The sequence below is a fragment of the Anser brachyrhynchus genome (genome assembly GCF_964034855.1).
Source record: "Anser brachyrhynchus genome assembly, chromosome: 3".
NCBI classification, from domain to species: Eukaryota; Metazoa; Chordata; class Aves; order Anseriformes; family Anatidae; genus Anser; species Anser brachyrhynchus.
The window spans coordinates 124,867,330-124,892,217 of NC_137696.1; the positions used below are offsets into that span (position 1 = coordinate 124,867,330).

A 24,888-nucleotide genomic window follows, 5' to 3' on the forward strand; every position below is an offset into this window, starting at 1 on the left:
CAAGAGAGGCACTGTGCGTGGCTGATTGCTTTCTGGATCAGCGGTGTACCTTGGTTTGATGTCTTGGAGGGGTTTCAGCCCTGTAGGAGACAGGTTTGGTCCCATCTGGGCAGCCCGAGCAGGCCGACTGGGCTGGGCTGGGTTCTTGGGTCTTTGGCCAAACCCCTTCAATGCAGCTCAGAGGTGAAGGGTCCAGAGGAGAGCCTAAACTGGCCTCCTTGCCCTTACTGGCCTTACACATTCCTTGCCCAGCTTTCCTGCAGGCCCCCGTCAGGTTCTTTATCCGACATCTCTTGAAGCTACGCCCTGGAAATAACCGTAGGCCGTCCGGGCGCTGAGGAGAGCGGGCCGGGAGGTGCCTCATGGAGGGAGAGGCCGAGGGGGGCTCTCGGCCACTCCGGTGGGTGGGAGGGTGCCGTGTCCCGCTGTAGATGGGTCATTTGGCAGCTCTAATTAAAGTCCAGGCCCTGTGCTGGGGGAGAAGGAGGTGTGGGGGGAGCCGGGATGTGATTACGAGGCGGGTGGCAAGGCCTCGGGAAGCCCTGAGGCAGAGGGACCAGGAGGAGATGGCGCCGGGGCTGAGGATGTGTTAAAAGCTAAAAGGCAACGCTTGCAGGAAAAGGAAAGAAAACAAAAGGGATGAAATGCGTGTAAACAAAGCCCTTGGAAGGGCCAGGAAGCCCAAATCTGCAGGGATGCAGGGAAGAGCTCAGGCTGTGGTGCGGCGGTGCTGATGGTGAGGGCTCGCCTGGCCAAATGGTGACCGAGGGACACCAAAAGGAGGGTAACGTGACCAGTTGTCTTCTCTTCACACCTTTTCCTTCACAAACTGCCGAACCGAGGCATAAATTCAATCGGGACAACTTGCGTTGGGTTGATTACCTCTTCAGAGCTGGCTTGGTTGATGTTTTCTGGTGCTGCCACGTCGGGACCAACCCTGCGGTTGCAGAACCCTTGTCCTGACCCCTTCTCTCTTCATTTCCAGGTGCAAAGTAGGTCAACATGAGCGGCCTTGGGGACAGTTCAACGGACCCTGCCAACCCCGACTCGCGGAAGAGGAAAGGCTCGCCCTGCGATACGGCCCAGAGGTACGTGTGCCGCTCCGGATCCGTCCCCTGCCCCGGCTACTTTGTCATTCTGACGGCGTCGTTTGGTCCCGTCTGCTCGAGCAGATGGAGCCGGGTTTCAGCCACTCGTAAACGTTCACACTTCCCACCAGAACTTCGCTTTGCTTTTATCAGTGGCTGCGGTGGAAGATGGAGCATGATGGAAATGCAGCTCCCCATCTGCTCTGCTTGTTGTTAGGTGGCAAATGATGATTAGAGGCTTGTTATCAAAGTTAATGTATTGATTTTATAAATTGAGAGCACTCAATCAAGTGGAGGAGCATCAAGAAAGTTTTCTCAGGGTAAATTTCGGGCAGATACTTCTGTAAAGGGCAGTAGTGAGGGCTGCAGATGATCCCAAGCCTTCTGCCTCTTCATGCCAGATTCCCAAGAAATTCCTATTGTGTAATATTCAGGAACTTCGGTGGAGACCCTTGCGCTCCATGGTGCAATTAGGAAACAGCTTCCGTGCGAAGTATTTTCATTTGTCTGCTGATGCAGACTGCTTCAAAACTCAGCTCGCTGCGGAAACGCACCCTTTGCTAATGACTGAGCCTTCACGTCCCAGCTACGTTGCCAGCTGAGTTAACATTAACAAGTCCTAGATCCACACGAGTGAGAGCCAGGCTTTTGCTGGCTCTGTGAATCCTGTGCATCTTTTTTTCCATTGCAATATCATCTATTAGTAAGGATGAATTTACAGCGCTGCTGCTGACTGTGCCTCTACAGCCTGTTTGCTCATCGTCACAGAATATTGATGTACTGAGCAAACTCTGGGTGTATTTTTTGTCAGTTATAGCTCTACATGGTATGGTAGACAATAAGTGCAAAGGCTACAGGGTTCCAGTAGAATAAGGGGGAGAAATATTAAGTGGTTGTCTGAGGATTTCTGTTTATTGCAGTTTTTGCTCGTCACATCTCTCCTCCGTAGGGTTCGCACACCTCCTCACAAAGCCTCTGTAGCTCATGGCTTAGCTGTGCCATTAAAATGAGGAGTAATTGCGGAACACGTTTTGATAGCCCTTGAGGTATCTGCCTTATTCCTAACAAATGCTGTAGAGATCACGTGAGCTATTCCCCGTTTCTGGCTGAGTCACTTGAGTCGGTGCCTGTTTGAGTCAGAGCTCTGCAGCCCTCGCTGCTGGCTCCAGGCTGCTCTCGGGGCTGGTCCCCACCCGGGGACAAAGCCCCCGTGCCTCGAGTCCCCACAGCTCAGCCCTGGGGAGCAAGGTGGGCTTGCACCCCCTTCTTGGAGGACCTGCTCTAGATACACGGGCACGCACACCCGGCCTTGCTTTGTCTGGTCTGCCTCTGGGAAACGAGTCTCTTGTGTTCCGTTTTCACACCACTCAGCACCCCGAGAACAGACATCAGAAAGTTTTCCAGATGTGCAGGGTGAGGAACAAACTGGTCGTAGAGAAACAGAGACTTCGGGATGAGGGATTCTCCTTCCTTGTCCAAGCACAACAATTCTTTACGCGCACGAAGCACCTAAAAGCATTTTTAGAAGCTCGTAAGCCATCAAGCAGCAAGCAGTAGAGCTGAAGCACATGAGCAAGACCAAGAAGTCCTCTCCCGTGCTGTCTTTTGCTTTCATTAGGAAAGGAAATCTCCTTTGTGAGATTGTGAGAGTGGCACAGGGCAGGGACCTCGTCCTTCTGAAGTCCCGCAGACTGCCCAGAGTCCCTTCGTAACGTGGTCTGGAGCAAAGCGAACTTCAAACCTCCTTTGTTAAAACCGGGAAGGTTTAACTGTTGCTTTTGATGATAATTCAGAGTCATAAAGAACAGCCCACTGCTGTAATATTCTCATGATGCCTTTATGTAAGGAAAATTGGCCAATTCTCCCTCCTACAATTCGAAAGTTGCCACAGCAACAGCGACATTAAGGGTTTTCATGAAATGAGCTCACCCACAACAGAGGGATTTTTTTTTTTGTTTAAATTTATTTTTTTCCCTGCTATTTCTTTTCGGTTCGCAAGGCGAGCTAGGAATTAATTTGACCTTAACTAAAATACTCATTCAGCTCCTGCGAGGAGCACTTGCCTGCCCGTGGCTGGGTAGATCCTGAGCGCTTGGAGGCGTGACTCACCGCCGGCACGCTCGCATCCGTCCCGCGTCCGTGCCTCCGGCTCGGCGCGCCGCTTCGCTCGGGCTTTGCAATCGGTTCCCTCACTTTTCCTTCGCTTCTGCCGCTCCGCTTAGGGATTCTTCTTCTGTTGGCACCTTGCCTCGCTTCTCTTTTTGGTAATATCCAAAAAAAAAAAAGAAAAGAAAAAGCAAAAGCGCTGCTGGCCTCTTTACAGCGCGTCCTTGGGAGCTGGGTGGCAATGGGAGCAGCGTGTTCGGTACGAGCGAGGAGGGGGCAAGGTGACACTTTTCGGGTAGACCCATCCCTTCCACATACATCCCAGTCCCTGCCAAGCGCGTTAGGTCCCTTGAGGACGTGTGACTGGGTACGGCTCGGTGCTTTCCGCGGTGTAAATGGGTCGCTTTGGAGAGCACGCCTTGCTCTGCAGTGCTGCCTGCACTGACGCCCACGTACAAGAGGCTGAGGTCATGGCGGGGACCCCATTGCTTGTGCTCCGGTTGGGAATGCAGCCTGCCCCGCGGCCCTGGAGCTGCCTGGGCTGCCTGCGAGCCCTTGGACCCCGCAGGATTGGGAAGCAAGAGCTCCTGAGGTCACTGCAGGGGAGCTCCCAGGTGTCCCCCCATGGAAAGTCTTCACCGTGGGCTCCACAAGGCCGGTGACCTGAGCAGAAACACAGCTCGTGTCCTCCTCACCCTGCAGCTGGCTTTGCCTTGTGGATGATATTTCTTTTCTTTTATGGTTCTGCTGCTCCGCTGGGTGCCTTGAGTGCAAACCATTTCTCTTGCCCCCCTCGGCGGTCATGCCAAGGGGAGGAGGAGACTGAGGTGGTGTAGGAGGCGATGGGAGGCTCGCCGTGGCCTGTGGTCTTCAGATGTTTTCACCTGAGAACAACTTCAAGCAACAGCAAAATACCCGAGTGGCAGAGCCTACCTGTTAGGCCTGGATATTGAGCTAATAAAATGGCTGGAATTAAGAAAGAATAAGGAAACTGCCACGTAGGCTACCCAAGGAGCTCCTTGGAGGGGAGGGCTGGCGTTGTCTCACCGATTTTGGACAGATGTAATCACCCAGAGTTACCAGGGGATGTTCAAAGTCCTGATGCCCCTTGCACTCGCTACGCACCCCTGTTGGCAGATAAAGCAAAGCAGGCCTCCTCACGAAGCCTCCAGCTGCTAGCAGAGCTCGTTTCATCCCATAGCACAAGTCAGAGCCCATCCGTGATGGGATCCAAATTCCCTCTGGAAATGGGCTTTTGATTCGGCTTGGGTAAGTAGTGTTTTCTGGCAATGCTCCATGTCCCCCTCATGGGGCAGAGGGGCTTTGGAGGACCTGCCTTGTCTTCTGGAAACCCTACTCTAGCTTGCTTGGAAAATATTGCCCTCTTTGAGGCCAGAGCCATCCCATCGTGCCACGTGTACCTCACATGGTACGTCTTGTCGGCGTAATTTTCAGGCAGTAATTTATAAGATAGCATCTTTCAGATAGTGTGTCCTGCGGAGCTTACAAGAAAGATTAGGTGGCTTATTGAAAAAAAAAAGAAATAAATCAGATAAAAGGCATTGGTAGGTGGTATGGAGCTGGGGTTGGCATTTGGAGCTGTCCTCATTTCATCCCATAGTCGATACGGAGGAAGGTGCACTAGGGGAAATAGATCTCAGTTTGTCTTTCCCGTGTGCACAGTTTGTTTCGGTGACCATGCTACTTTGAAACTCTGTGGCAAAGGGATATGTTAGAGTGTCCAGGGTGGCTTTATTGCTGGCCACCTTCTAGCACGTGAATAGTTTGTCCTCAGCTCTCAGAATGTAGAAATAGTTGATGGGAGAGTGCTGGGGCTTCTGCACTGGCTTTGGGCTAAAAAAAATAAAAAGCGGCTTTCAGTGGGCAAAAAGTTGATCTCATGAATTATTTTTCATCTCGCCCTTGTCACTGTGACATGGTCGCTGTGATTTTCACTTCGGTGATCTCCAGTGGATGTTGTTAGCCTTTAGGTGTGAATTTAGGATTTAACTTGGCGACAGCTGGAGTGGTGGCTTTCGAAAAGCAAGAGGCAGTGTAGCCTTAAAACTAACTTTGAGAGAAAGGCAGAGTCCTGGATGTTACAGGTCTGTTTGGCTGGGACATGTGTGTCTTCCTTGGTGTTAATTTTGAACATTTTTCTACATATGAAACCAGATAAAGGCCTGAATGAACTCCCCAGTGTTTTTTTGGAGATGTTTGGACTATAGCAAGGCCAAGGCTGTGGCCAGCACTTGTATTTTTAGGTCCTTGTCTAGCATAGGTGTGGCTGGGCTGAGCAGTGGAGGGAACTCATTACCATGGCGTTTAATTTGTTTATTTTCTGTAACAGCAATGAAAAGCGGCGTCGGGAACAGGAGAACAAATATTTAGAGGAGCTGGCGGAGCTGCTGTCTGCAAACATCGGGGACATCGACACCCTGAGCGTCAAACCAGACAAATGCAAGATCCTGAAGAAGACGGTTGATCAGATCCAGCAGATGAAGAGGTTGGAGCAAGGTAAGGCGGCAGCCTCCTGCCCTGGCTTGTCTGAAAGCTGGGGAGCCTTCTCCCGGTGCGTTGTGGACCCTAAATTGAGCAAATAATCATGGCTTAGAGGCAGTTCCATGTGCTAGTTTTCCTTTTCCTGCTTTTATGAACGCGTTAATATGAAAAGTGCTTTTCGCCGCCGCCGCCGCTGAGCTTGTTGGAGGAGCCCCCTTTGTGTCCGATGGTGCTGCTGACTGCAAGGTGGCACCTGGCTCAGGGTTTGTGGTTCGTCCTGGTCTTATTCCATAATGACAATGAACAGAAGTACTTGTTAGGCTTTCAGGATCGGGCCCATGAAGTACTTATCAGCAATGCTGCTATTAGGGTGGACAGAAAACCCGTTTGCTAGCTGGGTAAGATGAAGGACAGCAAGGTCTGCCACACGCTGGGTAAGATTTCGTGAAGACCCATTTCCCCTTGTCAGATGCATTTTCCTGCCAACAAAACAGATAAGAGGGGCATGAATCCACCTAGCGCCGGTGAACGCGGGCGCTGCGGACGGTAAACAGAGAAGAGATGCTTGAAAAGCCATATAAAGGTTAAAATTCACCCCGCGCGTCAACTCGCAGGTTGAAATACGCGGGTCCAAAGGGCTCAAGCGACGCCCAGGAAAAGAGGCGAGGTGCTTAAAGGTGTGTGCGTGTCAGGGAGCAGGATTCGTCCTGGTCCTCGCAGCCTCAGCATCCCTCCCCGAGCCCGTCTCCAGCCCTGCGGGGGCGGGCACGCGGAGGCGATGTCCTTTTCGCACAAGGTGAACACCGCTCGTCTCGTCTTCGCGCTCAGAGAGCATCATCAGTCAAACGGGGCCTTTGCCAAAGCTCCTGCTGCACGCCCCGAGCGTGGTACCAGATGCTAAAGTTTTCCTAAACCCTGCAGCCGGGACCTGGGTGTGCACCTCGAGGCACTCACACGCAATTTACACGTCGGTGTGAGGTCCTCCCGGTTCGCTCTTAATTTAGGCACCGAGCTGCGCTCCTACGAGGAGGAGGAGACGCTTTGCGAAGCGTTCGGCGCACGTTGCTCGGGCTTCCCGCAAAAACGGGGCGCCTGCTTTTAGATTTCATTCACGTCGTGGCTGAGCTCCGAGAGGAGTTTGGTAGTGGGTGAGTATGCGGAGCTCCTCACTCGCTGCCGCTTCACCGTTCATTAGTTTTCTTGACATTGCACGGCAGGGCTGAACATTAACTAGGACAAGCACTACTTAAAAATATCGTTCCTTGAGCTTTGCTCTGTATTGCAGGCTTATCTAGCGCTGCACCAAATCACCGAGGAAGAGAAACTTCACCTGTATTTGTTCTTTGCAGTTTATTGCAGGAATGCTTTTCGTGAGGAGGTAGGAGAAACCTGGCTAAATGTCGGGATATTTGTCCCATGGTCAAAGGCAATTTTTTGTGTCCTCACAGCTGTACCGGCTGTTGGACGTGGTGTTTCCTGCCCGTGCCCTTCCTCTTCCTCCTCTCTGTTTCCCAGGCACACAACTAATCAATAGTTGCCAGCTATCCACGCTGAGTTTTTCTTGCTAAAGCATTGTCAACGATGAAGTATCCTGCAGCGTGTGGCAGCGATCGTGTCCATGCTGTGTTAGGAAACCCGCCTGTGGGCGTTATTTCACCCCCAGGAAAGGAGCCTGGGGGTTTGGGGTCGCGATGACGTGACGCGGCGCTCTGCGGACATCCCAGCACGTGACGACGATCAGCCAACAACCAGCAAGACCCACCGGCACCGGGGCGAATTGCACCCAACCTTGTAGCAGAGCAGCAGGGGGGCTTTCAATTAAAAAAAACAAACAAACAGGCAATGTCCCGTTATTAATTTCATTCGGAAAAGGTCTCTGTGAGACGTGGAGCCGGCCGGGCGCCCCGTGAGCAGGGAGGTGGCAGCGCTGGGGGAGCGCGGGGACGGGGACGGCGGCACGGCCAGCAGCAGCTCGCACGCGTGCGCCGAGCCCGTGCTCCCATCCCCCTGCCTGCCGGGCTGCTATTTAAAGTATGAAGCAAATGCTTTTAGAAAAAGATTCCTAGGTTTGGCCCCCTTCCAATGTTAGTAATGTACAGTTGGCAGAACAAGCAGTTTGCGGCTGTGGCAGCAACCTGAAATTCTTCTGCCAAGACGGCAATAAACGCAGCGGAGGAAGGGGCCAGGCAGTTAATTTTTCAGCGTTCATCTGTCCTGCAAAAGTTTTTCAGGGTTGAGTTTTTTTTTTTTTGGACGAGGAGAAGTCACCCAGGTAGCGTGGGGCTTAGCAAAGAGAACGTGGCGGCGAGCTTTCAAGGCCAGGCTGGATGGGGCTGGGGGCAGCCTGGGCTGGGGGCAGGGGTCGTGCCCATGGCAGGGGGTGGCACTGGGGGGCTCTGAGCTCCCTGCCAGCCCAAACCTCTCTGGGATTTTGGGATTCTGGGATCCTGTGGGGTGGCAGAGCCTTGGTGGGGCACAGCACCGTGTCGCTGCTTTGCGTCCAGATTTGCAGGGTGCCGAGCACGTGGGTGCCAAGGTTATTTTCCTCCAGAGCAAGGGGCTGGCTCAAACCCTGCTGGGCAGAGACCAAATCCCTCAATTTCCACTTTTCTTAACAAAAAAAAACCCTTCGTGTATTTATGGGCAAAAAAATAGGGCATTTTGTTGGCTCCAGAAATGAGCAGGGATACTGGAAATGCCGCTTCGGGGTGCGGACTGCCACCTGTTTTGCTTCTTTTCTGTGAAATGGTGAAATATGTTGTTGTGTTACGTACAAGCACTGTAGAGTTTGGGGTCTAGGCAGAGGTTTGGATGTGAGCAGCCACATGAAATTTTGGCGCCGTGGCTCTGTTGGAGATGGGTGAGCAATGGGCTTTGTGGTGCTGCCGAGGAGGCTGCTGCCGTGCTTCCCAGAGCTCTTTTCCTCTCTCCACCCCCAGTTTACCACCTTCAAGCACTCGCCGAGTGCCCTCCTGCCCTCCCTTTGCCCTGGTGCTGCACGCAGAGGGAGCTGATGCCGTGTTCCTGGCCTGGCACCCGGCCTGAAGGTTTCCCAAATTCCCTCCGCTGGCCCCATACCAGCGAGGGGTCCTGACCCCGAGCCCTGAGGACAGAGCGGGGCTGCCCCTGCCCCAAGGAGAGGCAGAGCTTTGGCATCCAGTGCCTCTGCAACGGCAGGCTCTGCAGTACGCCAGCTCAGGGAAGGTTTCTCCTTATTCCCCGGAAGAATTTCTGATGAAATGCCCGGTTTTGGCAGCGTACAACCTTCGGGTTACGGAAGGGGTGACTGGCACGCGGGGGTGTGATGGAGACGGGGCATGCGAGCCCCGTGCACCGTCAGAGGGGTGATGCCTCCTCCCCCGTAGCCCCACCAACCTTGGCAGCGTCCTTTTCAGCGCTAAGCCACCACGTCTTTTCCCCAAAGCCCTCTGCATCGATAAGGTCCTTCATTTCCTTCCAAAGCGGGCGGCGTAAGCGCAGCGCCTTAACGGGATAAATCAACCTGGCGCCGAGCTTTTCATTACGCCGCCTCCGGAACCCGACGAGCTGCCGAGGGCTGCCCTTGAAACACCTCGGCATGCTCCCAGCTCGGCCCCCGCGGGCGTCCCAGGGCCTCCTTCCCGCGTCCTTCCTGCGCTCGGCTGCTCCCGCCGGGCTGCAGGATGTTCACTCGCTGCCCAAAGCGCCGCGCGGAGCCGCCGGCGACCTGGCCGAGGAGCGGCTCCCGTCCCTGCCAGGACGCCTCGGGGGGGCTGCGTATGACTTGCCGGTCCTGCGAGGTCCAAAAACCCCAGCAGGTTTGTTCTGCTCTTGCCAGGAGAATGGATTTGTTCCCGGGCTTCGTACGGCTTAGTCTGACGGAGGCACCCGGCGCTTCTGCGCGGTGTAGAGCTGCTTGTGGCAGCGAGGGAGCCGCAGGAGTGACCCCTGACCCAGCGAGATGCTAAATTTGTACCTGTCAGGGCACAGGGGGGGAAAAAATCACATCTCTAATTGCTGCGGTCTCATTCCCTAACAACGGTACAGAATATTGACCTGATTTCAGGACGTTTTGAAAGGGCAGAGGGTTAAGAACGAGCTTCCTTTTCTGCACGTCGCTGCGTTAGCCCGCGAAGATGACCCTCAATTTGTAAGTCGAATTACTTTGGGCAAGGAGGGGCAGGAGGCTATTTCTTGAGCCTTTGGTTGAATGATTTTCAGGGGTTCAGGGCAACAGCGTTTCTCTCTCTTCTCAGACTACTCAAACCCACCAGGATTTGTTCTTCCGCTCCACGGAAGCGTCCCCTTCCAGGCCGTGGTGGAGGTGAGTCCTCCGGGCGGCTTCTGAGTAGCTTTTCCCCAAAGTGTGGCCGTACCCAAAGACACTAGGAAACACCAAACCCCAAAAGAAGATGATATTTAATTTATGGATACCCCCCCGTTCGTAAGGCAACCGACTCGGGGAAGTAATTTTCCTTTTGGGTAAATACACTGGGTTAATTAAGCGAAGTATATGGAATAATTATTGACTTTGGCTGCTCCGTTGCATACGATCATTGGGCTGTCAGTGGCTTGCCTTTAATTAAGTTTCCCTGCTGTCTTGTCATATGCTGAGATTCTGAGTCTTTGGCCCTGGATTTATTTTATTATATACATGTACAGCTTCTGGCACAGAGAGGTCCTGTGTCCTCGGGCGAACATATAGAAGCCTCTGCAGTATGAATACCGAGTTTCTTTTCGGGGTTTGGAAATGCCACCATATGGAGGGCTCTGAAAAGAAAACAAAAAGGCTTTGGTTTTGGGTTTAGTGGTCAGAAAAGGGTGGACTGGTGGCCTGCAAAGAGGCTTCTCCCCCAGCCCGTGATGGCAGCGGGGGGCGTTTGTGGGGCGGAGAGGAGGAGACCCCATCCTCGGGCTCGGAGTCGAGAGCCCCTTCTTGTCCCAGCGGCGCTGCTGGCAGCCGAGTGATGTGGTAGGGTACTAAAGATCATAAAATCGCTCCCATAAAACCACAAAGCAAGTAATTGCGTGTGGAAGCGAGTCGCAGAGCCGAGGCCCTTGGTGAGCTTTACCCCAGAGCAGAGGGACCCGGCGCGGAGCACTTAGGGGCTTTCTGCTGGGTTTTCTGCCCACGTCCGGGCTCCCCCTGACTTCTGTGTGCGTGGTCCCGGGGTTGTGCTCTACCTGGGCTCACTTTTGGTTGCTCTGAGGACAAATCTAGCCCAGGTCCGTGTTACTGAGTCTGCAAGCGGGGCTGGACGTCTCCAGTGCAGGAGCAGAAGGCGCCTTGGGGACCTTCCCCCTCCCTCGCTCCCTCCTCTCCCCAGGCTTTTTTTTTCCCTGCTTTTTTTTTTTTGCTGGGATAAGGAATTAAAAGTCTTGATGCATTTATTCTGTTTAGGATCCTCCTAAATTCTCTGCATACCCTTCTTTCACGGACTCCAATGTGAATTCATCTTTCTCCCCGTGATTTGAATGGGAGGCAGCGCTTCCAGTTTCTGATTGAGCTTCTCAGGTCCTTGGAGCTCAGGCAGTGCTGCCTCCGTGCCGCCGAGAAAAAATACCTCGTGCATAACGTGCTCTGTGCCTTTTTTTAGTGCTTTGAACCCAGGAGTAGGACACACTCATCCTGGGGCAGGGATGTGTCTAATTTCCTCCAGTTTTGCTCCCTGGTCTTTGTTCTTGCTAATTCCTGCTGTCGAGGTCCCGGTTTTCAGCAGAGTTTTATTATTTCTCTCTAAATGTGTATTCTAGCATGTTACATTTTTGAATTCTCTCTCATTTTGGTCCTTCCCTTTCCCAGTGCTGTAACCCAGCGTCCTCTTGGAGAAGTCTAACATTTTGTCTGGGCTCTGGCAGTCTCTCTGTCAGCCTGGAAGCATCTCCTTCTCCACAAAGCTTATTTCCATCTCATTTGGTGTCTTATAAGATCACAACGCCGATAATGTTGTTACTTGACAAACGGGCAGAACACTGATAAAATCCGTGGGAGGGCAGGATCTGGTGCTTCTCACTCAAGCTTTTCATGGTTTCCATTCGGTTTAGGAAGATTAAAGAATTCCTGCTGGGTTATTAACTCGGTGGCTGGGGCTGAAATCTGTCAGCCCCGTTGCTGGCAGCGTGCGTTTCTGGGCGCTGAGGCCAGAGGCGCAGCAGGATTTGGGCTGGAAGGGGCCCCGGGAGGTCTCTGGTCCAACATCCTGCTCGCAGCAGGATCGGCACAGGCTGCTCAGGGCTTTACTGACTTGGGTTCTGGAAGCCCCCAGGGATGGAGAGCGTGCAATTGCTCTGGGCAACCTTCTCCAACACTCAGCTGGGAAAGTTTTCCTCCTATCCCATCTGAACGCTTCACTCGTACCCATTGCTTCTCCTCTTCTCACCACGCACCACTGAAGAGCCCGGCTCCGTCCTCTCCATGCCCTTGCAGGCACAGGCAGGCTGCTGCCAGCTCCCCCCCATCTTGTAGGGCCGAGCCAAGCCCTTCCCTTGGCCTCCCATCCCAGGATGAATGCTCCAGCCCTGACCCTCTCGTTGGACTCCGAATGAACTTGCTCTGCTTTGTCCTACCCTGCCAAAGCCCTGCTGCTCCGCTAGCCCGGAAGAATGGAGACTGGATTTTTGGTTGGGAAAAGTGGTCTTGCATTCCTTTTGAGAAAAAGTTATGTCAGGAGGACACGCATCTCCACCCGCCTGATGAAGATGTGATGTAAAAGCTGGTCGTGGTGCCCGGGGTGGCCACGTGGAAGGAGAGGGGCGAAGACAGGAGCTGGAGCCGCTCTACCGAGTGCAGGTTGCCATCAGGAGGGACTCTGCATGTACCAAAGGCCAAGAGGAGAAGTTACGATGTGAAGTTCATGGGCAAGGTGGTCCTGTCTGCAGAAAAGACAAACGGTGTGAGGCTGGCAGGAGGTGTAGCGTGGCAGAAGCCAATGCAAGAAGACAGCAGTTAGCCAAATCGGAGGTTTTCAGGTGCCGACTCAATACAGGTCCTTCAGTAGACCCAAAAGAGGGCACTTCCATGCAGTGGAAGAACAATATTTGCATAGGTAGGAGCTGGAAACCCTGTTACATGGAAAACCATGAAACTGAAGGCTGGGGAAATAGCCCGAGCTGAAAGCACTGCAGCTCTGAGGCCGGTGAGCTGTCGTGCGCAGAAGTTTAGCTCTAACCTCTGAGGTTTTGTTGAAGAACAAAAGTTAGCAGCAGACCGGCATCTGAGGAGGAAGCGTCTTCTGGAAGTGGGGTAAATGAAAACCGCTCTAAGGGGTTTACGTTAATTAAAGGATTTGTAATTAATTAATTAATTAAAACCACATTAAGGTTTGTGTCAAATCTAAAATTAGATTGCTGTCTCTTCAGGCTACAACTGTCAGCCTGGTTCTGTAGGCTCCGCTCTAAACGCATCGACTTTATCGGCGTTACCCTGCTTCTGTTTGCGTTAAAGGAGGTCAGAAAGCGGGAGCTTTGCCTTCGTCTTCGAGTGGTGTTTTGCAGACCCTGGCTTCGTCCCCAGGGTCAGAGAGAAGCTCCTCGGCCGGTGGTGGTGACTCTGGGTGCTTGCAGGTGCTGGGGAAAAAACCTTCCTTGTTCCCAAATGTGGTGGTTGCGTTAGCCCCGCAGGAGCTGCTTCTTCAGGAGACTGCACTTCAGGAGACTCGTGCTACTAGGAGCATCTCTCACCACTTCCATCCCATCTCAGAGGCCAAGTTCTCACCATATATTAGAGAAGGAAAACCGAGCAAACCCTGGGGGCCAGATTAGACCCTGGCGGGGAGGAGGAATTCCTCCTTGGCTTCGGTAGGTGCCCGCTGAAAGCCCAACGGGTGAGGCTGATCCAAAGCAAACAGAGCGCAAACACATCCAGTCCTTTTAACCATTAAATTTCATCCTTGGGGGAATTCTTTTGTGCTAATGAAGAGGATCCCACTGCTAATTGGTGGGAGTGGCGGGGGGGGGGGTGTTGTGTTCCTGGTGCTCTCTGTCCAATTTGAGCATCACCACCGAGCTTCCCTCCGTGCGTGATTGGAAACCACCTGCTCGTTTTCAGTGGAAATGAGTTTCTGATCATTTCTCTGCCCGCGTTGCCCTTTAATTTAGCTTGTTCTTCCTTCTGTTTGGTAATTACCACTCTTCCCTAATATATTTGTAAGAAGTTGTCGCACTTGTTCTCTACTTTTGCTCAACTAGTCCAAACAAACCAAGCTCTCCTGGGCTTTGTGTCACATAGTTATGCCTTGCCTTTAATCAGCCTAGGAAGTCTTTTCTGTACTTCTTCCAATTCAGCTTCATTTATCTTGATTTAATTAGACCAGATGTCACAGTTTCTATTACTAGATCTTACCAATAGCGTGAGGTTGCTGCTGGTACCACCCCAGGCTGCTGGGGATGACCGTTGTCATCTCCTGTCACCTCCATTGAGCCATCCCCAACCTTTGGCCCAAGCTCCTGCTCTCGGTTGCTGAGTGCGTGACCTTCAAGTAGCAGAAGGTGGAAGAAATCAGCACAATTTGGCAGAGCAGTCCGGTAGTCTTCCTACCATTTGGCCCGCTTGCATGGTGATGGGTCAGCCCACCGTTGAGTTGGTGGCTGCGTGTTTTCTCCCTGCACGACTGACAAAACCTCGGGTGCCAGAGGAACGCTGCTGGCCACCTCTCCTTGTCCTGATGAACCCCTTTGTTCCCAAAATTGAGGCTTGTGGAGTTTCTGGGGAGCCTGTGCCACACCTGGATGCTACCCAATGTCTTCGTGGACGTGGAAGGAGGCGCAACGTCATTGCACGTCCAGGGGTGTAACTATGGGAGTGCCGGATGGATGGTGCCCGGGGAATGGTGCTGTTCGAGGAGACCTGGAGATCCTGGGAGCGAGGACGGTCGATGTGAACCCCTGATGAGATGAAAAGTGAAGTGGGCACCTCGGGGGTGACATTACGTGGGTGACATTACGGTGGTGGGACCCCACTGGAGCTCAGGCCCGGCGTCCACGCTGGGAAAAGCGGATTGCGAAGTCTGGAGGAGGCAGAGAGGAGAGCCATGAGAACGACTCGGGAGAAAAACGACTGGAGAAAATGTCTTGCAGCTTGGAAAGTTGAAGAGCTCTGCTGAGTGTATCCGGAGGAGTGGGGGCAGGCTGATGACACGGCATGAGCACTGTCAAGAACGGAAAATGCTGGCTGCCCAAGAGGTTTTTAAATCCAGCATAACAAAGAATGACTCAAAGCCGAAGCCAGACAAAAACAAATTAGGAATAGGGCCCAGATTTATAGCTCGGAGGGTGATTGCTTTGGGAAGGAGCTGCCAAGGGAAGCGGTGGATTGGGCAGCTCTTGAGGCAGGTCTAAGCCAAACAGAAGTTGAGGGCTCCTTGTGGTAGAAGTGGGTGAACTCCGATGGCTCCGCAGCGTTCAGGAAGTCAGGTTGGCCAATCTAGTGATCTCTCCTGGCCTTAAACGCCATAAATCTCTGAATTTTGAGGTCTCGTTTCCTGTGTCCTCTGAGCTGTAAACATGCACCGTGTAATTCACAACTCAGGCTGCGAGTTTGCTTTTACAGGCAGAAGTGACAAGCAGAAGTGATGTAAGGCAGAAATTGTTGCATGGCTCTCGATGCTGTTTTTTTTTTTTTTCCCAGCGAAATGGATGTGCTTTCGTTGCTCCCCTCGTCAGTGCAGGACAGGCCTGCTCTTTTCGATGCAGAATGACTCGGGGGTGAATAAAAACAGGGTATTTTTACGAGAGCAGCTAATTGCACCTCGCGCATGACACGCGAAGGGTTCCTCGGAGCCGGTTCGGGGAATTTCACGCCCTCCCCTTCTCCACGGTTTGTTTCGATGTGAAATGTTAAATGGGTTGCATCTCTGCCTACGCTCTCCACAGACGCTTGTGAAGTCTGTCTCTCCATATCCTCTGGAATCTGTTTTATATCAGGAATTGATTTCAGATACAAACTCCCCCAGGTCAGTACTATAAAAATCGCTGCCTGTGCAGTAACGCCAGGGAGCATCCTCTGTATATGTTTATTTTATGGAGCCATACCACCTACAAAGCATGTCAATAAAATTCTCATCCCTCTTCTGACAGTTTTAATCTAGCTGGCAGCTTAAATATAGAACGAGGGGAAGGGGAGGCTGCTAAGAATTACGCAGACCTCTCCAAACATTGCCTTTTTTTTTAACAAGTGAACATTTGGTTATTACATCCTCAAGCTTTTAAACATCTCACACTGTCAAGAACTAATAAATCCTTTAGCACCTAGCTGTAAGAAGAGGCTCTGATAGGATGTAACAGGCGTGTGGATCATGCAGAGAGTCATAAACCACCTGTAGAAATCACTCCTCCTCTTGCCTTCTGCTGTGCTGGATTAGCTTTTTGTTCTCCCCCCCCTTTTTTTTTTCCTCTTCAATTCTGTCTCGTTTTTAAGAGAGGCAGCAAATGAACAGGAAAAAAAAATCCTTTCCGTTGAAGTCCTTTATCCTGGACCACGGCACCCTTCCTAGAGCCAGACAAAACCCCTCAGATGATCCTTCTGCCCTCTAAGGCAACAGCAATGCCGTGCTGGCCACGGCACGGTGCCCAGCCTGGATTTTGCTTCCTATGAGGTTGGTGTCCCCCCTGCTTTGGACCCCATTTCATTGGGTTGGCGATCAGAAGGAGGTTTGGCCACCCCGTGAGCTGGCGTCCCTTTGGCTCCGGGGAGGGAAGGCGATGGAGGCATCCCGTCGGAACGGCTCCTCGAGCATCCTGTGCGTGGAGGGCACAGCTCGCCCCGGTGCATCCCAATTCCTGCCCCTTCAGAGATCCCGCATGCCCTCGGCGGCGTGAGCATCGCCCTGCTTAGCAAGCAGGACTCGGCACTGTCAGCCTCCTCCCCACGGGGAAAAAGAAGTCACTGGGTTGAGCGTGGGGAGGTGGCTGTGGAATTCCTTCCACTTTCATTTCATTTCTTCCCCCGACCAAACTTTTGTAGGCTCTAATCTTCTCAATGCTCCTGTGAGCAAAGGAAATACAGCAAGATTTGTAAAAAAGGAGGTAATAGCTTTTATTAGAACAAGAGAGATGGTTGGGCAAAGCAAGCAAACTCATGGGAATATGACTGTGCCTTCACGTAAGAGCCATGCGTAAGAAAGGTCTCGCGTCTCAGCAAAATGGGGAGAAATTATTCCCCAGTGCCCAGCGAGAAGCTGCCGAGCTCCTTGTCCAGCTTTTGGGCTTTCTCTGAGCCACACAATTTCATTTTGGGGTGTTTTGTGGCATTTGGAGACTAACCAGAGCCTGGGGGAGGAGCCGGTGGCCCAGAGCCTGGCCAAGCGAGCGATGTTATTGGGAAGGTTTTACATAATATTTGACACCTTTCATTCTGCCCTTGCTATTTAAGAAGGCGGCTTTCCTCCCTCGTTCCAAGAAGTGTTTTCATTAATTAATTAAGCTGCCAGTCTCAGCTAACTAGCTTTGAATCATGAAGTCAGTGTTACAGGGAGTGGGGCTGATGAGGGCTGGAGCAGCAGATCGGGTTCCCCAGGCTGATATTTGAACCAGTTTTGGGGCAGCTGCTGCACCGAGCCTGGGTTTTGTGCACGGACTGTTCCGTATGGGAGCAGGGAACGGTTTGGGCCATGCCAAATCTTTGGAATGATGGACACGGGGTCCTTAAAAACGTGGTTGGAGGTGGCTGCAGGAGCAGGGAACGGCTTGGGCCATCCCAAATCTCTGAAATGATGGACATGGGGTCCTTAAAAACGTGGTTGGAGGTGGCTGCAGGAGCAGGGAATGGTTTGGGCCATCCCAAATCTTTGGAATGATGGACACGGGGTCCTTAAAAACGTGGTTGGAGGTGGCTGCAGGTTTGCCCCGGGTGCAGAACCCCATCTCATCGGTCTCTGCGGTGCTTTCTGGAGGGCATGCAGCAAAGTGAAGGGTGGGTATGGGGTGTGCAGGCAGGCGGCCTTGTTCCCCAGTCTCCTGGGCACTCTTGAACCTACTGACTACACGCACACCCTACAGCCGCCCCTGGGCGCTCTTGCACCGCGCCACCAAGCCTTTTCCTCCGCCAGATCCCCTCGGCAGAGCGAGTGGATCCCCCGATGGCTGCGGATTGACAGCTCTCCCTCGGCGCCGCGGGAGAGACAGATGGGAGTCGCGAGAGCGGAGCCGGAGGAGGAGCGGAGCCGGGGTGGGGAGCGCTGCTTTGTGAGCAGCATGGGAAGTGTCAGCTCGCCCAGCTCGGCTTTTACATTGTCTGCACGCTTTGGCAGACGTCTCCTTGCCTGTGCAGTTAACATATTTGACGTGCCTGTGCAACTTGAGCGTGGAGCGGGTTTAGCAGTTGACACGAGCGAATTTTTCGTATTAACTTCGCCTGGACTCGAGCGCGCGCGCAGTGCCAGGGCGTCAAGATACTGCATATGGGGACGATAGCAGAGGAGAGGCAGTCGGTCTAATTCTTTGCAAAATTAATTAAATCAGGTCATTAAAAGCACGTCGCAATGTATTTTATGCCTGCAGGAGGGGAATAAAGGCTACACCAGGGCTGAATTAAAGCTGGGAGGGAGCTACGCGTATTCCTTTCTCATCTTCCCAGATTTGGCCATGCAGAGTTGACACAGTTTTTGAATGAATTAAGTTCTTCAGATTGAGATAGAAGGTTTTTTTTTTTTGCCCTTTCTTCCTCCCCCCGGTAAGATGGAGATGTTCTACCTGCTTGATCTCGGAGTTGACTGTAAAAAGTCTCAGCTCCCCGTGCCTGTTAGCTCCTGTCAGCATTCAGCGCTCATTAATTTTGCATTCACTCAGCACCGTATAATTTTTCCTGGCATTGTTCAGACAACCAGCCTTTTTTTTTTACTTAAGACATCTCTACACCATTAATGTTTAACTCTAAAAGGTGTGAAGACAGAAAGAAATCTCCCTTCTCCTTCTGCTTCAGTGGCAGCGTGCTTTGCTCTGCTCTTTTCGCCGTTAATCAAGGATTTTACCAAAAGCGGAAAAATTGACTTTTCCACATAAACTTGGCCAAAGGAAGCAACGTTTGTTGGTCGGAGCAGGAACCAGTGTCATGGTTCTTAAGCTGGATTCCTGGTGAATGAATGGTGTGCGATGCCTTGGTGCACGGTCAGACGTGCTCTTGTGGGTCCACCTGCAGTCCTACAAGAGGGAACCCCCTAACCCTAAACCAGGGGTGGCTTCGTGCTGCAAAGGGCTACAAGCGTTCGTGCGGCGTGTTGGGGCATCTCGGCTCAGAGGATGTCAACGAGCTTTTTAATCTGCTCCAGCAGGAGCTGCAAAAGCGTGTCTGGTTCTGCATCGGGCTCATCGGGCTGTACGACGGCAGTGTTAATGGGGATTAGCCTTGTAGGCTCGTTAAAAGCAAACGTGAACGTTGTCCAGCCTCCCTGAGGTCCTCACGTGGAGGGATGTCACGGCTTGCCGTTCAGTTGAGTCTACGCAGGTCGATCAGGATGCCTGCGACACCGAGAGGTGTTCTTTGAGGTCTGGAGCAAGAGCCAAATGGGTTGAAACAAGACTGATGCTTCGTGTGCGTTGTGTGGTCCTCCCAGACCATTTATTCCTCATTGTTCCCAGTACAGCAGCACTGGAGCGTGTCCGCCCAGCCAGGCCAGGAAGGAAGGAGCTCAGGTGAGACGTGGGAGCGCTGCGAGACATCCCCGGTGTCCTGCCCAACACCGACCTGTCTCCACCATCGGATCTTCTGGTGGCGGCCTGCCCTTGGTAGAGCAGCCACCAGCTCCAGCCCTCAATCCTCACCACCCACCGTGGCTCTAGAGCCGGCTTTTCTCTGCCCAGAGGGTTTAGTTTCCCTGCTCGGCTGCTTGGTTGGTGAGGCACATCCTCCTGGCATGTGTTACGGGGCAGTAAGGGTTCGTGATGTGTTTGAGGCACCACTTGGGGCCATGCAGGTGAGGATGCTCTCCAGGAATGCGTAGAAATGCTCAGAATGGAGGCGAGCGCTGCGCGGCCGGCTCAGGGGGTGCACGGCTTGGTTTTTCGGGGCCAGGATTGGGGTTAGGTGATGAAACCAGAATTTCAGTTCTCGGTGCAAATAAAAGGAAAAGAGACAGAGTAAAACCTGCTCGTCTCTCATGGATGCGGAGGAGAACTAGGGGGTAACAATACCCTAAAAAAAAACAAACACCACCAAACCGGAACTCCAAAATCAGGCTCAGAATAGACAATCTGGATTGGGTAGATCTCCTCTAAAAACGCCTTTTTGCCTGCTTTCCCCGTGTGGGAAGCATGAGGCGAGGAGCTCAGGTGGAGACGTCCCCATGGCAGCTGTCCCACGTCTCAGCCGGGTGTCGGGGGGCTGGCAGCGCGCTGCCTGTCACCACCAGGCCATCGCCACGGGGCTCTGAAGGAGCCGGGCTCGTTCCTCAAAGCCAAGATCCGCTCTTCTGTTTCTCACGTTGGGATTTCCAAGCTCTGAGGCTCGCAGGTTGTATTTTCCCACCTTTTTTGAAATCCGTAGATCGGGTAATTCCTTTCCTCCTGCTAGAATAAGAAGTTACACAACCTAAAAGCTGCCGATTTCCGTGCAGGGTTTTGTAGGAATCTGGTCTTGGGGGAAGTGAAGAAGGGAGGACTCGGGGCTGGGTTTTCGGCGTCTGCCTCGGTGCGAACGTGCTGACGTGCCTCAGGTGGGTGTCGGGCAATTCCCAGCTTCGATTCTGGTTTGTGGTACCTCCAAAGAAACCATCCTTTCTTTTCTCTGAGATTGTTGGCCCTGCAGACGAGGCAGGACGGCCGTCCTGGGCAGGGAGCTCCATCTCCCTCTGGAGGTCGGTGGGAGCTGTCGCGCAGTGGCTGCCTCTGGGAGCGTGCCTGGGCCCTGTGATCAAGCTACAAATGGAAGAAATCCCAAATCACCTTGTAGAGCAGGGGGGATGCCGCTGGAAAAGCCTTCAAAGGGGGGACAAATGGGTTTCGTGTCCCTGCCTTGCCCAGGGCAGCACAAACTGGCCCCATCCGTGCATGGAAGTGGCAGCTCCTTCCAGGGGGTAAGCCCTCGTGAGTCAGTAGGGTCACTGAGGCTGTTGCATGTGGCCCAAATTCTTTACCACGACGTTCCCCACCACGTTGGTCCCCAAACCTGGCCTCCACGTGGCCTTGGGCCCATACCACGAGCTCCTGACCTCGGGTCTCGCCGGGTGGCCGAGCCACCGCCGCCACCAGCGGCCAGCGATGCCCGGAGGCTTTCCCCAGCATCCGTCCCTAACCCTACAGAGAGCCCTAAACACGCTTTCTTCTCCGGGCACTGTTCAAAACCACCTAAAACTCTCCTTTTTTTACAGTCTGGATCCCCTCACATGCTGCTTTCCTTTATGAATGCCATTGTCTTTTTCTCCTCTCGTGGCTCTTTTACACCATTTATTTTCTGGAAGGTGCACGCAGCGCGCTCAGAAAACCTGCCAAGTGCTTTATTTTTATGGCAGTTTTTTTCCTGTCGGGTTTGCTGGCCTGATGAGCCCCGTAGTAGGCACTAATTAATGGCATAGCTTTCCGTCACGCTCTCGATCCGTGGGTGCACCGAGCCTGCTCCATCTGATTTTAATTAACTAAAAATCAAAGCTCCTCGTCGGGGAAATTGCAGATGTGGGTTCGCTCGCCTCGTTCCTCTTTTCACCAAGCAGCCGGAGCAGGTCTAGGGCCGGGAGCTGCCCAGGGTCGGCGGGCACAGCCAGGCAAGTCCTCGTGCCTGGGGCTCGTTGGGGTATTTCAGGCGTCACATCGGCTCCCCTGCACCCTCCTGTCCTTGTCCCAAGATCCCAGGCTCGGCTGCGGGGACCCTGCCCCGTCGTCCTCGGTGCCCACCGGGTGCCCGACCACCCCGACAGGCTCCAAGTCCTCTCGCCTTGGACGTTTGGTCTCCAAGCTATTCAGTTTTCCGGAACGAACTCAAAAACCCCAAGACTTTTCGGTCATCCGTCGTAAGAAACGGAAAGAGGACGTTCCCATGGAAATTTGGGGTTAAAAAGGAGCCCTTGGATGGGGCAGGGCGGCACTGGGCTGCGCTGGGTGCCGACGATGCCCGCGGCGCTCGGCGGGGGCTCCCTCGGGAGTGCGGCGAGCTCCTCCCGCGTCACTGCGGGATGACACATATGAAAAGCCTCCGCGCTGGGAACGGGGAAACTATTGTTCTGATTTTCTGGGTGCGTTTTGTTTTTTAAGAGCGCGACGCTTCTGAACAAAAACCCTGTTTCGCAGGATCAGAGAATATCCTGAGCCGGAAGGGACCCACGAGGATCAGAAGACCCACATTCAATGTATTATTTTTTCGTATTCCTTTCCCTGAAACTACATATTCTCGTGGGGAGAGAAGGAGAAAAAAGAGTTTCGGATGAAAAATTGTAAGGGAAGAGCAAAATCAGGCAGTTGTGTTCCTGTATTTTATTCTCAAAGGGCAGCTCTGGGAGGTGTCCCCAAGCCACCTGTGGTCCTTCTGTCACTCCGGTGGCATGTCCTCGCTCCTCCAGCCCCTTGGAGCACAATTGCTCTTCTCGCCACCAATTTTGTCACGGTTTTAGGTAAAATGGGATGGGTTAATGCTTTTTGAAGACTTGCTGTCGTGCCCTCGAGTGCCATGGTGGTGGCTCCCACCCTGCTTCTAGATAATGCATCTTCTCCCCGTTTTGGATGCCTGCTTGTGCCAAGGCACGTGGCTGTGGGTACAGGGGCTATGAAGCAGATGGATTGCAGGATCCTGGGCATCCTGTGTCCCCAAAAATCATGGCAGAGAAAGAAACGGACCTGCCAAAGGGATGGAAGCAGCAAAGCCAACCAAGGAGGATGGGTAAACAACAGAGCAGAGAGGGAAAAGAGGCAGAGCCTTGTGGAGAAAGGCGAAAATAGCAGTGACCCTACTGCTGACGCCTGGCGTGAGAAAGGGTGCCCTGCTCCGAGCATGGTTAAAGTCCAACGACTTGATTTTTTTGGCTTGCAGGGGATCCACAGCTCCTACGGGCTTCGCAGGCACCCGTAAGTCTCTGTGGCTGTCAGAAAATCAGGGCATCGTTTTAGGAATGCATTTCAAATTGCTCGTCTCCCTTTGTGCTGAGAGAAGACGCTGCTTTAATCACGTTCGAGGCAATTACATTCTAATCAGGGCCGTTGGTGTGCCTGACTTTTATTGTGTGCGGGGGATTTACGGTGCCAGCGGATGCCAAAGCCCCCGGGGCTGAATCCTGACTGTCTCCAAGGGTAGGAGCAACAGCGGCTTTTGTTGCTCGTGCTGGTTTGTTTTCCTGTCGATCTGTCCGTCCGGCCTCAGATTTGTAATTAAGTTAAAAGCTCCGGGGCCGCCGGGACCGTGACTTTGGCCGTATCGTCACGCCGGGACGCCTGGCCCGCCGCGGATGCTCCCCGGCGCTGCCGCAGCTCAAGCCATCGACCGGAGCATCAAGCGAGATGTGTTAAAAAAAGGGAAAAAAAAAAAAAAAAGGAAAAATGAGAGTAACAGGTTAGGGAGCATCACGGCGCTTCGTGGTGATGCATTCCTCGCAGCTCTCCCGAGGTATGGCTGCTCCAGACGATGCTAAAGAGCTGCGTTTAAGCGCATTGCGTTAAGTGCTTCGCCGGACGCGCTGCCGCTTGGGCTGAAGGAGCTGTGCATCGCCCCGGCGGAGGTGAGCGGGGCTTGTGCTGATGCTTCTGCTCCAAGAACTTGGCCAGTGGTCGGGCTGCAGGCGAGGGAAAAGACCCGCACGCGAGAGACGGTGACGGCTCCGCGCTCTGCCAGCTAATCCTCCCCGGTAATAGGCTTGGGGATGGCATATGAAACCGGTTTGCTAAAGGAGGAGGAGGATCCCGCAGCCCAATTAAAGGATTAGATCTGAAAGCCAGTGCATTGCCTCTAAGCACACGAATCTGTAAAAGAGCAGGAAAAAAAGAGCCCTTTCTCACGCCGTTTGGTGTTAAGGGACGGGTTCTGCTCAGGGCGCTGCCTCCCCGATGCCAGGGGTGAATTCCTGCCCCGGTGCCACGCGGAGCAAGATGCTGCCCGTGACTTTGGTTTCGTGGGGAACCTTGAAATGCCTGCAAGGTTCTTGGGCGCCTTCCCCGTGAGCCTGCTGCTCCCCTGGGAGTTGAAACCCGAGGCAGCCGATGGGCACGCGGGCAGGGATCGCGTTTGGGGCGGTTTGGATGGGGACATGCCCCAGCTTCTGCTTGAAACGGGAGAAATGGAGACCAGATGAGGGACCCAGGGTCCCTGTAGGAAAATTCAAGGTTCAGGTGTTGGAGGGTTGGAGTCTGACCATCACTTGAATATATGAAGTCTCTGCGTGCATCTTTGAGCTTACAGGAGAGGGCAGGAGCCGTGGCATCGCAGCCCCCAGCCAGGACAGAGACCAGGAGTGGGGCTGGCTCCTCTTCAGCGATCCCATGCCATCCTAAACAGTGTGTTTTAGGATTTCTTTGCTTTCAGGTGGCTCTAGGTGCTCGTCGCATCGCTCCCTCCCGTGCTGGAGCCTGCTGTCATCGGGACCGTGCAAGCAGGGAAGACGCGGCACTTCTCAGTTGATTTATTTGCTGACAGCCTCCGGGGGAGAGCGAAAGCAGAGGCAGAGATCACCTGATAAATCATCAGGGGAAGCTCGTGGCACGGCTCGGTCCTGCCTGAAAAGCAAACGCTTTCTGAAGCCTGCTCCCCTTAGAGCCCTTTTATGTGCCGTGCACAGGCTGAAGAGCAAAGCCGGGGAGGAGTGTGCACGGAGTGAGCCTGGAGAGGGGGGGAAAAGTCCTGGGAGGATGCGGGGGATGAAGTGTGTCAAGTGACACATCTGGAAGGCTTGCGAACGTGATTTGATGCTGAGTAATAAAACTTGCCACTCGTTAATAGGATTAGATCTCCGCGCAAATGAATCACAGCACGAATCTGCTGCTTGCAGTAAATATTACGGCGAATTAGACACTTCGCTGGTGACTCCGACGTGCTGGAAAACACTAAATGCAATTTGGCTCTCACTGAGGGACACAAAAACGATGGTGGGGACAGAGGGCAGCAAGAGGCACGGGGAGCGGAGCACTGGGTGGCCGCGGCAGCAGCCGGGGACACGCAGTGGCACCTGCCCTAGCCACGGAAACCCCATGGTTTGCATCTTCGGTGTGCCCGCTGCTGCTCTCCAGGCTTTATTCCCAAGAAACACCTCCTACCCTATGGAGATAGGCTTTTCCTCTGCCTGCTGTATTGATACACGGTATTTGGTTG

General features: G+C 53.3%; 1 protein-coding gene across 6 annotated transcripts in view; it reads left to right on the forward strand.

The window, feature by feature from the left end:
- NCOA1 (nuclear receptor coactivator 1) overlaps nt 1–24,888 on the forward strand; it is a 166,647-nt gene that overhangs the window by 101,402 nt on the left and 40,357 nt on the right. For all 6 annotated transcript variants that reach the window (XM_080585496.1, XM_080585499.1, XM_080585501.1 and 3 more), the window contains 2 exons: nt 986–1,088; nt 5,545–5,711. In XM_080585496.1, the coding sequence (XP_080441622.1) occupies nt 1,003–1,088; nt 5,545–5,711 (253 nt within the window). In that variant the 5' untranslated portion in view covers nt 986–1,002. The remainder of the gene's footprint in view (nt 1–985; nt 1,089–5,544; nt 5,712–24,888) is intronic.